This window comes from Typopeltis vanoorti, chromosome 7 (genome assembly GCF_054136105.1).
Source record: "Typopeltis vanoorti isolate ZY-2024b chromosome 7, IOZ_Tvanoo_1.0, whole genome shotgun sequence".
NCBI classification, from domain to species: Eukaryota; Metazoa; Arthropoda; class Arachnida; order Uropygi; family Thelyphonidae; genus Typopeltis; species Typopeltis vanoorti.
In genome coordinates this window covers 44,519,306-44,535,603 of record NC_143555.1, presented here as the reverse complement: position 1 = coordinate 44,535,603, position 16,298 = coordinate 44,519,306, and the positions used below count along the sequence as shown (strand labels likewise).

At 34.9% G+C, this 16,298-nt stretch overlaps 1 protein-coding gene across 2 annotated transcripts in view; it reads left to right on the top strand.

Moving 5' to 3' along the window:
- Positions 1-16,298, top strand: part of LOC150104640 (UBX domain-containing protein 1) — a 201,498-nt gene that overhangs the window by 129,401 nt on the left and 55,799 nt on the right. For both annotated transcript variants that reach the window (XM_090395236.1, XM_090395237.1), the window contains one exon: positions 6,508-6,579. In XM_090395236.1, the coding sequence (XP_090251362.1) occupies positions 6,508-6,579 (72 nt within the window). The remainder of the gene's footprint in view (positions 1-6,507; positions 6,580-16,298) is intronic.

Sequence of the window (16,298 nt, the reverse complement as noted above, 5' to 3'; positions counted from 1 at the left end):
AGCATCCAGGAATGCGTTAGCAGAGCTAATCTCAGGTGGTATGGTCACTTAAACAGAATGGGCGAGGAAAGATTAGCAAAACAAGTGTTCTCTGCCAGGTTGGCAGCAAAACACTCCAGAGGAAGACCAAGATATAGGTGGATTGATACGATACAAAATGCTTTAGACGATAGAAATATAAGATCTGATAATGTTGGAGTCTTGACAAGTAACAGACTGATTTGGAGGAAAATTGTAGATAGGAAATTAAAAATGATGTAATTTTTTTCATGTAGTACTATCATATCCTGTACACCCCTTGAGGGTACATGGCAGGAATTTGATGATGATGGTATTTTTCCACATGTAATCTGTCTTTGATTTACTTTTCATTTTTGTTATTTAATATAAGTTAAAAAATGAAGGGATATGAAATATGTGATATTGAATTCCTTGCCAAGTTGTGAAGAATTTTGCATAACTTCTGAAAATTGTGGCCTTAGCAGTGTTTTCTTCATGCTTTACAACTCTGCTATCAAATAACCTTAATATTATTACTACATAGCCTAAAAAAACTAAACCTTATGTGCTACATTGCTTAAATTTAAATGTTAGAGAATTCTGTGCAAGATTTGGCAGTAAACATTTCCAACTTAAACTACAGTGATAATGAGTGTACATTAACAGGATCTGATCCATTTTTGTGTATCACTGCGATTTAGTTTCATTAAGTTGGTTATCTCCAACTCTCTTCAGTTTTTCATCCTCTTTTGTAGTATATGTACATAGTGTTTTGTGTACTTAATGTCCTTTGATAAGCATTTGGACTGTTGTATATTCCCCCCCCCCCCTCTCTCTCTCTCTTAAAAAAAACAAACTGATTTGCTCATTCTTGGTTTTAAATGTAGAAGCATAAATCCATGCCAGTATTTGTATGGTGATATGTAAATTTCCTTCATTTATTTTTTATTTTTGGTTTATTTGAAATGGAAATGAATAATTTTCCTTTCATCTGCTGGTTAGTTTTTTTGGAGAAGCATATTTGTATTAGCATTATAGCATATTGTTTGCTGAAACTGCTGATTTAGTTCCTTAATATTCTTCCTTTGTTTAAACTTGCTGTCATCTGTTTAGTGTTTAAATATAATTTTGGCAGAGTGCCTGCAATATTTGTTTTATATCCTGTACCAGGAGAGAGGTAAAGAACATCTCTAAGATTTGGAAGTGACATGAATAGTTCTTATATTCATAATACATGAAATATGATTTTAAATAATATTACAGGGGAGGGGAAGAGGAGAGATCAGCGATTTCCATAGCAAGGACAAAAATGATGAATGGATGTCATCATCATACGTATATCAAGGATTTAGGCCTAGCATGGCCTGTTCCGGCCTTAGAAGTCGCCATTTAAGAGGACGTCCTGGTTTTCTTTTTCCTAATGGCTTGTACTTTTAGGATGTAAAAATCATATAAAACTGGTTATCCTGACATTCCTGATAATGTACCCTCAGAGGGTATACAGGATACTATGATAGTACTGCATGAAAAGTTTACACTAGGGTTTCAAATTCCCAATATTTTTTAATCTTCAGGAATTGGAATTTGCAGCTCCCGAGAATTCCCAAAAATATTACTTTATTCATTTAATATTTGTAATTTCTCTTAAACATTCTGAAACACTGTAATAAGTTATTTAATTGAATGAAATGAAATTGAATTATTATTGGGTATTCAAAAATAAGACTCAAAGCTGATTAAACAAAAAAAGAAAAATTATATTGGTACAGATAAGTGATATACATTTGTTGAATAACACTGAGTATGAGATTAATATATAAAAAAATTCTAAGTACATAAATAAATAAATAATACACTACCTACCAAGATTTAACATTTGCATTTAATTGTTAAGATGGTGTGTGTGTGTGTGTGTGTGTGTGTGTGTGTGTGTGTGTGTGTGTGTGTGTGTGTGTGTGTGTGTGTGTGTGTGTGTAGGAAAATTGATTTGCTTGGTTGATATACATTTTTTAAAAATTGAATGACTAGAAACCGAGAAAAGTGAAAACAAAGTTTAATAGCAAAACTAATTTCAGCTTGTATCAGCCTTCTTCAGGTGCACATTAAAAAAGAAATAACCAGTAAAAACATAGAAGAAATAACTGTAAACACCACAAAAATTTAGTGTATATATTTCAATGTTGACGCGTTGAAATCTGCGCATTCAAAACTGTTCTCTCATTGGCTTCGTTGTTGGGAGTATTAATGCATATAGCATCTCATGAACGTCAGTATTGGATCATAGCACAATGCTATTCCGAAAGGTTGTAACTCAGGTTGTTGTTGAGATGTAGGGAGTTGAGAATGATTTCTTTAGATTCTATTATCTTCCTTTCTAATTCATCATAGCAACGGAAAATGTTATTAGACTTGTCCCATAGAACTGTATGGCTAAGGTTTTCTTCATTAGAATTGGCCGAGAACAGAACATGACTAGACAGAGCACTGGCTCACGTTCTCCCATAACTGACTCCTCTCTTACATTCTTCAATGCATAACTTGATCAATTTCTCTGTTTGGCCAAAGTATGGGATATAACAGTTGCACCAAATCTGGTAAACACCGGGATATTTAAGGTTGTGATGTCTAGGTTTTCGGAAGGTTTTCACTAAGGAGCGGATTTTCGGAAGGGGTATAAATAAAGTATTTCCTAAGAACCTTGGCCAATTTGGGTGAGACAGAGCTTATGTATGGTATAGAAATGTTACCTTTCACGCTGTTGGTCTCTTCATTATGGCTAGTGGGTGGATTTAATAGGAATTTGTCAATTGTTTTTTGTGAATAACCATTCATTTGAAAAGTTGTCCTGAGAAAATTGAGTTCTTTATTAAGTTCTATCTCATCATCAAGAAGAGAGCGAGCATGATGTCCTAGTGTAGAAATGATTCCAAATTTTTGAGGAGGGTAATGATGGGATTGACCTTGGAGATATCTGTTGGTGTGGGTAGGTTTTCTGTAAATCGAGATTTTTAATTTTCTGAGAAAGGTCAGTTTAATGTCCAAAAAAGGAAGCTTCAAACTCGGCCGTAAATTTTATGTTCGGATGTTGGTTATTTAAATGTTCCAGGAAGTTCAGGAGAGATTCATGGCCATGGCTCCAAATCAGGAGAATGTCATCAATATATCTTTTCCAAATTCTTGGTTTTAAAGGATAAAAGGAGATAGCTTTAACTTCCAGAGATGTTCGCAAGTACAGGTGACTCGGATTACCCATTGCAAACCATGATTTTATTTATAGATGGTATCCTGAAACTTGAAGTATCCTGAGTGGATGCAATGAGTATGTAAGGCCATGATCTTTTTAGATAATTTATCTTTGAGTAGTAAAAGAACTTCATCTCTAGGAACATTGGTAAATAAGGAGACTATGTCAAAACTTGCCATGATTTCATCTTCCTTAATAATAATATCTTTTATACATGATACAAAGTCTGCGGAGTTTTTAATAAAAGACGATGACTTACCAGAAAAACATTTAGCCAGATATTTGGAAAGGTTATATGTTGGAGAGTCAATTCCTTCTACAATAGGTCGAAGTGGGATATTTTCCTTATGAATTTTAGGTAGTCCATATAATCATGGAATTAGCAGATGGAGAGAATGAAGAGAAAGGCGTACATTTCTAGGTAGTTCAGAGGTTGTTCTCAGTAGATTGATGGTCTGGTTGTGGAGTTCAGGTGGAATCTCTCTTGAGGATCGAGTAAGTGGCACTCCGTAACAATTCCATCATCTTGTTGTGATACTCATCAATGTTAAGAACAACTGTGGGGTTGCCTTTATCTGTGGAAGAATAATTATATTTTGTCGTTTTGTAACTTCTTAATAGCCTGCCATTGCGATGAAGAGATGTTGTCTTTAGGGGGTTTGGCGTTATTGATGATGAAAATGGATTCAATGCAGAGTAGGTTTGCCTCTAGGGTAGGAAGAAAGGAGGTAGCTTTTTCAATCTTTGTAAGTAATAATTCTTTTAGATCTAGGAGATATATATCTAGGAAATATATACACTAACTTTTCGTGGTGTTTATAGTTATTTCCTCTATGTTTTTACTGGTTATTTCTTCAGGTGCACATATTTAATGTGCACTGAAGAAGGCTGAAACTAGTTGTGCTATTAAACTTTGTTTTCACTTTTCTCGATTTCTAGTCATTTAATTTTAAAAAATATATATATAAAAGCATTATTTACTCATTCAGGAAGTCTGGATCTTTGTTTAATTACAAATAATCTGGAAGTAGAAAAAAAAAAACATTTTCATTTTGAGTTGATGTAGGTCTAATAATTGTTAGCAATGCATCTAATAGAAATTTTAGATTTGGTGTCACTGAATATAAATCAGTCGCTGAATATAAATTAATCATATAAATTAATTTTACTTCTAAACAATGAAAATACTGTGTTTAATTCATTTGTTTTTTATTTTGTCTTCATCATGAATATATCTCTTGCTAGCTCTGTTCTTAGCTCTGCTTCTAATTCTCCAAGTTACTAATTTTCCATTATATCATTTGTATCATTTTCTGTTTCAAGTTTGCTACTGAAGTGTACTTTCTTTGAAAATTTGCTCCATAATGGATTTTGAAGATAGCATAATTTTATTTAAGAAGTTATTTCATTTCTTTCAAAAGCTTGTTACACAAAACAGATTTTTTTTCCCTTCCAAATTACAAAAGAGGAATCCAAAAATTCCTTCTCTTGTTAGTAGATTTGCATCATGATGTCTTAGTATTTCAACTGCAAATGTTATGGGTTTTAAAGAATTTAATATGCTTTCAGAAAATTTTGAATACTCATCCTTCCATAAATAAGAGCTTTAATTGTAAGAACAATTATTACCAGTTTTAAAATCCTTAAAAATCTGTTAATCAGGCATTCTCATGTATTCCTGTGTGTTTTGCAGTCTAAAATCTTTTTTTTTTTTTTTTTTTTTCAATCTTTCCAATCTTTAACTAAAGAATAGTCCTTTTTTTGCAGAACACATACCATGAATTCAATTCATGATTATGAATTAAACGCTGTCTGGTACTTATAAATTAAAGATACCAAAAAAGTATTCTTGGTTTAATCCTTTATTCAAGAGTAAGCAAACAAAGTTTGTGCATGAAGTATCTTCACAAATGGGCTACTTGTATATAGAGGCTAATGACTTCACACCACTTGCCCTAATATCCCATAATGCAAAGCATACTTCCTTTTGGACGTGTATTATGCTATACATTATGGGAAGGGTGTCACTGACCACATTTGTCTGGTAGTGAATATGGTCATGAGAGGTAGTTATTACACCTGCTGTGTGTGTGTGTGGGGGGGAGATCGCTTTAATATTAGAATTATCCCTTTTGTGGCTTAAATAGAAGTTGAGTAATAATTCTTTTGTTATATCCATCCATATGGAATGCGATAGCAAGGAATTAAAGATCTTTGGATAATTCTTCTTTATTAATGAGATGACATGTTTGGATCCCTAATATTGATAAAATTAATTTCTAATGTTGGACTCTGTGGTGGTGTGGTTTAGCATGCATGCATTTGATTGAGGAAGTACACACATACACACACACATACATACATTTAGTGTGTCCATGTTTCACAGCCATATGTTGTCAATATAAGAATACATTGGTTAAAAACTTTTCTTTTCGGGCATAATGGTAGTTGACTTTTGAATACTGAATGCAATTTTCCAAATGCTTTCCACCCAAGCATCGGGCGTCTTTTAATTTCATCCATGATATTTTGTCCCATTGATAACTGTTGTCCTAAAATGATCTACTTGTTTAATTTCATCATTATTGATTTTTATTATTTCTGGTTGGACATAGCTATTGAACCTAACTAAAGATAAACCTAAAGAAGACTATAGGTTTATCTTTAGTCCAGCTGTTTTGCTAACAATTTGGAGTTCTTTGATACAAGATACAGTCTGTAATTATTATACTTGTACCAAGTATATCTTCCATTTATCTTCAGACCTTTCCTTTCCGAATCAAGAAGTTTGACGATTTCTTCTAGGCACGCTGTGAATAATTTCAGAGGTATTGTGTCATGCATGCCAGTGGCTGCATGCATGAATATGCAGTGCAGCCACTGCAAGACTTTTATAACTCCATACTTGAATATCGTCATATTCCACATTTCAGGTTTTTGATGACTTTTTCTACTTCAAGTATGGATATGTATTCCTGATTGCATGTCTATTGAGTGTTTTTTACCACTGTGCTGCCATTGCTTGTTTCATTCAGCAAATTTTCGAAGTAATTTGCTGAATGAAATTACTGCGTGCAAGAAAAAGAGGACAAGAATGTAAAGTAACATGCAGTGTCTTTAAACAGGCTTATATACTGCAGTTATTGTTAGAAAGCTTAATTTCATTTTGCCATCATATAACTGAATTCAGAATATTTATATGAAACACTTATTTTTGCTGTTATAAAATTTTGATATAATGTGGCATTTATATCTCATGGTAGAATGGAAGAAGAAGAATTCAAACGTGTTGCAGAACTAAAAAGAAAAGAAAAGGTTGAGGCAAGATTAGCAAAGTAAGTGAAACTTGAATCATTTTTAGAAACAGTAGAATGCTTTGCTACTACTAAAAGCTTACCAGAGTGCATTTTGTTTAATTGAGCATCTTAAATTTGTAAATCTCAAATGAGAAAAGTGATTATACATTCACTTGTTTAGTGTCTTATCCCTAAGGATACAAAGTGCAGCTGAATTCTTTCATCATACTCCATTCTTACTATCACTGGCCTGTACAGCCTATCAAATAGTACTCCTTCACTTTGACTGATGCTGAAAATCATTTAATCGTATAATGTGAGACCAACATCTTATTTATTTGGAAGCCTGAGGTAGTATGAAAAAGCATGTTTGGTAAAGCAGTGTCTGATTTAATTCTTTATCCTATTCACATTACGTACATATTATAACTGGTAATTAATTTACGGAATTAACAACGCATATAAAGTATATTAATTAAAGATAACTTTAACGAATCACTTCTATATTTCGGCAATGTCACATTGCCATCTTCAGGAACATAAAGATATGGTATGTGCACTAAGGAACTAACAAAGCAAATGAGGAAGAAAGTAAGAAACTAATTTTGTTCCTAAAGCGCAAGAGGGCACCATTAGGACTTTAGGAACAAAATTAGTTTCTTACTTTCTTCCTCATTTGCTTTGTTAGTTCCTTAGTGCACATACCATATCTTTATGTTCCTGAAGATGGCAATGTGACATTGCCGAAATATAGAAGTGATTCATTAAAGTTATCTTTAATTAATATACTTTATATGCGTTGTTAATTCCGTAAATTAATTTCCAGTTATGTCTAACCAACGTATAAGTCTTACTACTAGTACATATTATAAGTTTCCCAACACTCAACATGGCTACACCCCCTATTTGAATTCTGGCTATACTATGCTGATATGTAGGCTCTTTGGTCCAGTGTACTAGACATGTTAAATAAACTTCTAAGACAACTGAATAAGCCAATATCTAAAAATGCACCTACCATAGAAAAATAATCAAACTATTGCCTTCCATAGATACATCCATAGACATCATTGTCCATTATAGAAATCTTCTCACAAGAAGGCACTTACTTGATCATACCATCATCTAGCCTAGCAGTTCCTTAAAATATTGAAACATATGGCCAGATCTACTTCCTTCTGTGGCATAGAACTCAGTTATCTGTACCACTCTTCTTCAGGTGTTTTTTTTACGGAATGTCTATGCACCTGTTAGTTGCTATTCTGTTTCCAATTGTAAATTATTCTGCAAATCTGTATGAGTAAAAACTCAGATTTGGTGTCAGAATCCTTACAAAAATTTGTGAGCCATCCACTTTTCATTTGTTTGGCCAAGGCATAAATCTGAATAAGCCAATATCTAAAAATGCACCTACCATAGAAAAATAATCAAACTATTGCCTTCCATAAATACATCCACAGACATCATTGTCCATTATAGAAATCTTCTCACAAGAAGGCACTTACTTGATCATACCCTCATCTAGCCTAGCAGTTCCTTAAAATATTGAAACATATGGCCAGATCTACTTCCTTCTGTGGCATAGTTCTCAGCATAGAATTCAGTTATCTGTACCACTCTTCTTCAGGTGTTTTTTTTACGGAATGTCTATGCACCTGTTAGTTGCTATTCTGTTTCCAATTGTAAATTATTCTGCAAATCTGTATGAGTAAAAACTCAGATTTGGTGTCAGAATCCTTACAAAAATTTGTGAGCCATCCACTTTTCATTTGTTTGGCCAAGGCATAAAGTGACAAAAGATAAATTATATATTGCAATAGTCCTGTGTAGATGGAATTTAATCAAATTGAGGATTGAATATGTTGCACACAACCAGATGCCAATGTGGTTTGAGCATTCAGCACATTTTTATCACAGTTTGTCGAAATGATTTAAACTGATTAATGTTGATTAATTCTATACTGACTTGGAGAAGGTGAAACTAAATGAAATTGATAGTACTATTTTTATAAACTATCTATTCATTTCAATCAAACCATTTGCACAAAGTGAGGCAACAATATCAAACAACAAACCAAGACTACAATTTGTTTGTGGTTTTGATGGTTTCATCAGCACAATGGAAATACTATTTTTTTGTAGAATCTTTTTTTTTTCTCCCACTTGTGTAAAGGATTAAAACAAGTATATAACTTGACTAGTGGGGTGCTTAAGGGTCAAAGCTGTATAACTGAGAGGAGACCTCCACATAGCCTTATTATTACTTATTATTATTAGCCTTATTACATAGCCGACCAGGGCTTCTGACCTAATGACCAATCCTCACCTTCTCATGGTGCACCCTGTTGGGTATCTACCTGGATACTGAATGAGGATGGGCTGGCAATTTGGGATTTAGCCGACTAAATTGTATTCTTATTGGCTTAAACCCATATACAAAATGATGGTACAACATGACAAAATTTCAAGCCGGATGGGGCGTTGCCCGGTTAAACAAGACCCCCGTTGTTTTCGCCAGGGAACCAGGGCGAACATTGAAAAGTCAGCTACTGGAACAAATCTGAAAGCACACCCCCAACTCAACAACACCAGAGTTAAAGATTAGTACTATCAACATAAGAAGCCTGAATAGCAAAGAAATGGAGTTAGCTGAAGAATTAGATAAGTACCAGATCGACATAATAGGGGTGACTGAAACTAAAAAGACAAAAACTGGTGAGATCTTTCTCAGCAATAAATACAAAATGTTATATTCAGGCAATGACAATCAAGGAAATGGAGTAGCCATAGTATTCAACACAAAATACGAGGCTAATCTTCTTGAATGGCAGTCAGTCATAAGTAGAGTGATGTAGGCTAATATCAGAATGGGGAATTGGACAAAGGTTCTACTAAGGTAGAAGTGGAGGAATTTTTTGATGCTTCAGAAAAAGCAACTGACACCATGAAAGAGCAAAAGTTGGTCCTTGTTGGGGATCTAAATAGCAGAGTAGGAAATGATTGTCAGACATACAAAAATATTTTGGGAAAATTTGGAGAAAAGAGCAAAGCTAATAATAATGGCAAATACCTGTTGGATTTCTGCTCAGGACATGGACTGGTTATTACTAACACCATGTTCCAACATAAAAATGTGCACAAATTCACATGGAGAGAAGAAGAAGCAAGGAATAAGAAAAGTCTCATTGACTATGTTATAGTTGATAGTGATGTTTTCTCCCTAGTGCAGGACACCAGAGTATACAGAGGATTTGAAATTGGAAGTGATCACTATTTAGTCTTGAGCAGGATAAAATTGAATTTTATATTGAAAAGAATAACATGGAAGAAAGTTTTAAATCGAATAAAAGTTGAGCAGCTCTCAGATGTGAACTGTAGACTTAAATACACAAAGATTATTGAAGAAAAAATATAAGAGTTTGAGAACAGGAACCAAAGCTTGGAGATTCAGTGACAAGCCTTGAAGAAAACCCTGATTGATTCAGCCAGAGAGGCATGTGGTGAGGTTGTCTGCAAGGATAGAAAAATCAGAACTCCATGGTGGACACAGGAAGTTAAAGAGGCAGTGAAGGAAAAGAAGAAAGCATATCAAAAGTTCCTGGCAAATAAGTCAGCTTTTGCTCTTAGAGAATACAGAGACACAACACATGTAAGAAAGCTAAATGCTCTGTGTAAAACTAGCTAAACAAAAGTCATGGGAGGACTTTGGCAAGAACATAGAAAATAAATATCAAGAAGGTGGTAAGATATTCTGGAGGTTGTTGAAAAAGCTTAGAAATGGAGGAAAGAGTGCTGTAAAAGGATTTAGAGATGATAAAGGGTGACATGAAAACGGGAGAAAAAGATATCCTTGATGCATGGAATAATTACTTCGAAAATTTGCTGAATGAAACAAGCAATGGCAGCACAGTGGTAAAAAACACTCAATAGACATGCAATCAGGAATACATATCCATACTTGAAGTAGAAAAAGTCATCAAAAACCTGAAATGTGGAATATGACGATATTCAAGTATGGAGTTATAAAAGTCTTGCAGTGGCTGCACTGCATAGTTCAGAAAGCCAGGACAGAGGGACAAATTTGAGACGATTGGAGTAGAGCTCTCTCATAGTACCCCTATACAAAAAGGAAAATAAAACTTAATGTGGGAATTAAAGAGATATTTCCATACTGAGTGTTTCTGATAAGATTTATGCAAGTATACTAGAGAAACGGTTGAGAAGGATTGTGGAAGAAAAGCTTGGTGAAGAACATGCTGGATTTAAGTTAAATAGAGGCTGTCAGCATCAGATTTTTGCTTTATGACAAATAGTTGAAAAACCATGGGAATATAACAAAGATCTCTCCATGTTGGGGCGGGTAGTAGAATACCCCAACTGCATTCCTGCATATCGTAAATGGCGATAAATGGAGACCCTTTCCCTGGGGGTATAGCTGGGTCCCCCTTTCGGGGGTTGGGTGAGTGGCTAAAAACCCCTCCCTGTAAAAATTATCTGATTATGGAAACTACAAATCTGGATGAACAAATACTCCTGGCAACAGATGTGACTTGCGAGACCCCAGAAGACTGTTATCTAGCCTGGTCTGATGTGGATAATGTATACATGGCACACCAAGGGGAAAGCCTTTTGGAACATATACTCAGAAGACATATTTCAAAAAAATCTTAAAGGGAAGAGATTAATGAAAATAGTGAAATCATCAATAACATCTAATGTGTACAGCTGTGTTATTGCTGATGCAATAATGCAATAACACAGGTCTACTAGCTGGCAATATTCATGATCTTCAAAATCTTCTTGAATTAGTGAACGAAGAGAGTGAAAAAAGGGGATTAAGAATAATTATCAAAACTAAATTCATGGTCATAAGCAAGAGACCAATTCTTAATTCAGCACTTTCTTTAAACAGTGAAACAAATAGAAAGAGTGACAAAATTTAAATATTTCAGATGCTAATTAAATGAAGAATGCAATCCAGAAATGAAAATAAAAGAATTAAAATGGCAAGAAAATTTTACTCCTGATGAAATCAACACTGTGTAACTGCAATTTAAATTTAGAGCTTAGAATAAGTACAGACCATACATAGATGCTATGTATGGTGCAGAAACTTGGACCTTGAAGACATCGATTTTAAAAAAAAAAAAAAAAGGCATTTGAGATGTGGTTACACAGACGAATGTTAAAAATCCCATGGACAGCAAAATCATCCAATCAAGAAGTACTGTAAAAAATGGGGAAATCATGTGAATTTTTAGATACCATAAAAAGAAGAAAAACTGAAGAAATATCTTGGTCACCTACTTCATAATGAAAAATATGAGATACTTCATTTGAATATAAAAGGGAAGATAAATGAAAGAAGAGGACAAGGAAGATGAATAAAATCTTGGCTGACAGACATCTGACATTGGATTAGCATGAGCTATGTTCAGAGTTGCTGAGGATTGCTTACCTCCGATAGGAGATGGCACTCAAAGAAGAAGAAGAAGAAGAAGAAATGTCATTGTTAAGGAGATACGTCTAAACTATGCTCAGTTGCAGGCCTAAGGAATCTTGCACATCCTGGGATGTGCAGGAGGATGAAGCTGTTCCTTGGGAGAAAGGATGATGGTTACTAGCTGGATGTGTGGCTTGAAAGTGGCATGGTGATTTTATTTATGAAGAATTAAAAGCAGTTTTTTTTATGTACCTCCAGGTACATAAAAACAAAAACAGCAACTCATGGTAAATGACATTGTTCATTTGGATTGGTTGACATAGCCAATCACAGCCTCTAGGTGCTATTGTCTCAGAGCTCACCCTGCCTCGCCTTCTGCATAGTTTAAAACTGCTAGAATGCAAAGAATTTGACCCACTGCACCATATGTACATCTTTGCAAAGGCATATGTATTTTGAACGGACACTCGGGCTATTAACACGAATGTGATGCAATGTTTACTCATTGAAAAGTGTCCTCTTCATGAAGCATTAGTATATTGTGTTTAATTTTAGGCATCACACAAGGTCTGGAAACAGTTAGGGGAGTCTTTAACTGGAATAAATGCAAAAATATAATATCGATGATATTGCTATTTGGTGGATGAGCACCGCACACCTGGAATATTCTCCCCTGGTATATAAACCATTGCATAAAATTTTAGTGCAGTTTTTTCCTAGAGTAAAACAAACAGCTATATTCCATTCCTAGACACCAGTTTCATGACCGCCCAGTTGTTCATTATCATTTTCTGTTTATAGGAAACCTTCACATACCAGAAGATATTTACATAAGCAGTCATGCTATCATCCATCTCAACAGTACTTCATATACAGTCAGAGCACTATTTTTTTTTTTAATGATACAGTTCTTGCCAATGGGCTACAACTCTCTTCATCACCCCACACTTGACCAGAACAAAACTATTCCCATTTTCTATTTGGTTTACATCTGAAAAGATAGTTGATGGTATGTATGATGATAATCTCCATGTCACTTTCAAACTGCACATCCAGCAGCCAATCTTCATCCATTCTCTGGAGGATCAGTTTCACCTATGTGCACATCACATCCACTTTGAAGGGCATAAAAATTACTTTAGCTCTCATCTGTGTGGCTGGTCTGGACTGACTGACCATGATTTTGGATATTCTTTCATACAGGAATAAATGAAATAAGACAACTGTGCTACTTAGAAGTCTCTATAGGTTTCAGACTCTATTTTTAGAATGAACATCAGCTGGGAAAGTCATTTCTAATTTCTGGGGGAGTCATTCTAAGACTATATTTAGCTTGACTTCTTCAAATTAAGTTTTTTATCTGAGTGCCTAGTGTGTGTGTGCCTTGATAGGAATTTCAAGAATTTTACATTAGTTCCTTTTTTTATGTGGTTACTACTCACAAAAGCTTATTACTAAACCTATAATACATTTGTACCGTGGGCAGGACTAAGGATTTTTTTCCCCATTGCTATCAATTTTATATACATATATTAGTAATGTTTTTATTTATTTTTACATAGTCTGGAAATCTTGCTCTAGAGATCAAACATGGAACTCTTTCAGCCACTTCAGGCCTCCAATAAGCAGGGTGGTGGTCTTATACCCGGTGACGAAATTCATCTTCCACCTAAAGACAATCACAAACGTCCATGTCTATGGCAGGATACGAATCTGCAACTTGTTGGTTGGAAAGTGGGTATGCTAACCATTCGGCCAACCAGGCCAACCATTTACTTACAAATTGAAATGTTTATGCAACAATCCAGTTGCATGATGTGTGTATTTTATCGTGGTTGTAATTTGTGTACCAAAGATGCTGTTTGGCATCTTCAAACAAAATATTAGTAACGGTAAATTATTTATTTTGTTCCTTTGCTGTTTATACCATGGAGCACCATTATGCATCTTATTACATTTTTAAATGGCAGTTGGATGATAGTTTGATAATGTGTACACCATACTTGATAATTCTGGGTCATGTTAAAGGAAAAGGAAAATTAAGGAAAATAGTGTCATTACAACAACTACTGCTACTACACAGGCATGTCCAGTGTAGTGGGAAGACTTATCATGGGAAGTCTACATTACCTCTCATTAAACTCATACAGAACATCACAACCACCTATGGTATATAATTCATTAATTTCCATGCAAAAAAATGTGCTTTTCACATTCTTGCTAACCACATTCTTACACAACTTGCAAGGGGGACTCCTTGTTCTCCCACATCCCGTTTTGTACTGGAGAATTTCTTTAGCATATATGCTATGAAACTCTTTCAGCGAATTAAGTTTCTTATCCCTTCTTTTTTCCTATTAGCTTAATTATGTGATCCATAGACTTCACTTTATCTCCACAGAAAGCATCCTATAGACAATCACAATTTTGGTCACTCACTTCTACATCCCTCTCCATCTCATTTCCATCTCCTCAGAAACCCAGGTCACTATCCACAGCAATCCAAATGAAGTCATATCAAATCCTTATAAAGAGGTGATGCCCTCCAGATTCTTGCTTGCTTGCCAGTGTGTTTTTTAACATCCAAGTGATACTTTGGGCTATGCATACTTTTGGAATATGTCCTCTGAATTTCAGTTTCCCAGTCCCATTATCCTTAGCATCATCAGTTTCCCACACTGTATTAACATTAGTATAACACACTGATTGCAATTTCTTCAGCCCAACTTTCAACTACACTATTATGGTATTACAACCTGAAGGACCTTTACATTATTAACTATTATTATTCTCCCCAGTTTTCAGATTTCAGATTTTTTTTCCTTTTTTTTTTTTCCCAACTCAACATCACCACAGTTAAGGATCGGTACTATCAACGTAAGAAGCCTGAATGGCAAAGAAATGGAGCTAGCTGAGGAATTAGATAAGTACCAGATCAACATAATACGGGTGACTGAAACATAAAAGACCACAACTGGTGAGATCTTTCTGAACAATAAATACAAAATGTTATATTCAGGCAATGACAATCAAGGAAAGAAGGAGTAGCCATAGTATTCAACACAAAATACGAGGCTCATCTTCTTGAATGGCAGTCAGTCTCAAGTAGAGTAATGTGGGCAAATATGAGAATGGGGAACTGGAAAATGAGACTTATTTGTGCCTATGGTCCCACAGAAGGTTCTACTAAAGTAGAAGTGGAGGAATTTTTTGAGGCTTTAGAAAAAGCAACTGACACAATGAAAAAGGAAAAGTTGGTCCTTGTTGGGGATCTAAATAGCAGAGTAGGAAATGATTGTGAGATATACAAAAATATTTTGGGAAAATTTGGAGAAAAGAGCAAAGCTAATAATAATGGCAAATATCTGTTGGATTTCTGCTCAGGACATGGACTGGTTATTATTAACACCATGTTCCAACATAAAAATGTGCACAAATTCACATGGAGAGAAGAGGCTAGGAATAAGAAAAGTCTTATTGACTATGCTATTGTTGATAGTGATGTTTTCTCCCTGGTGCAGGTCACCAGAGTGTACAGAGGATTTGAAATTGGAAGTGATTAGGAAAGAACTTGACATTGTCAGCATCCAGAAATGCGTTAGCAGAGCTAATCTCAGGTGGTATGGTCACTTAAACAGAATGGGCGAGGAAAGATTAGCAAAGCAAGTGTTCTCTGCCAGGTTGGCAGCAAAACAACCCAGAGGAAGACCAAGATATAATTGGATTGATACGGTACAAAGTGCCTTAGACGATAGAAATATAAGATCTGATAATGTTGGAGTCTTGACAAGTAACAGACTGATTTGGAAGGAAATTGTAGATAGGAAGTTAGTAATGATGTAATTTTTTTCATGTAGTACTATCATATCCTGTACACCCCTTGAGGGTACATGGTAGGAATTTGATGATGATGATGACTCTCCCCAGTTCATTAATAACATTATTATTACAGCAAGGCATCTCCTCGAAGTTAAAAGACTCATTTGGGAGTCCACAGTAACAGTTGACAAAATGCCATTAAGCTGGTTCACCTATAAAGCATGTCTGTCTGCTTTTTGCTAACCACACTCATACAACTTCCAGGAGTAATCCTTGTCCCCCCCCCCCCCCTATGTTGTCCTGTATTGAAAGATTTCTTTAACATCTACTCTATAAAGTCTCATTAGTATCTTATGTGTCTGTCATATTCCCCTCTTTGAGTTAAGTTTTATAACACAAACTTTAATCTATCCTCATAGGAAGCACTCTATGAAGTCACGATTTTGGTCACTGACTTCTGAATAATCCTCTCTAGCACCTGCACATTCCCAAGAAA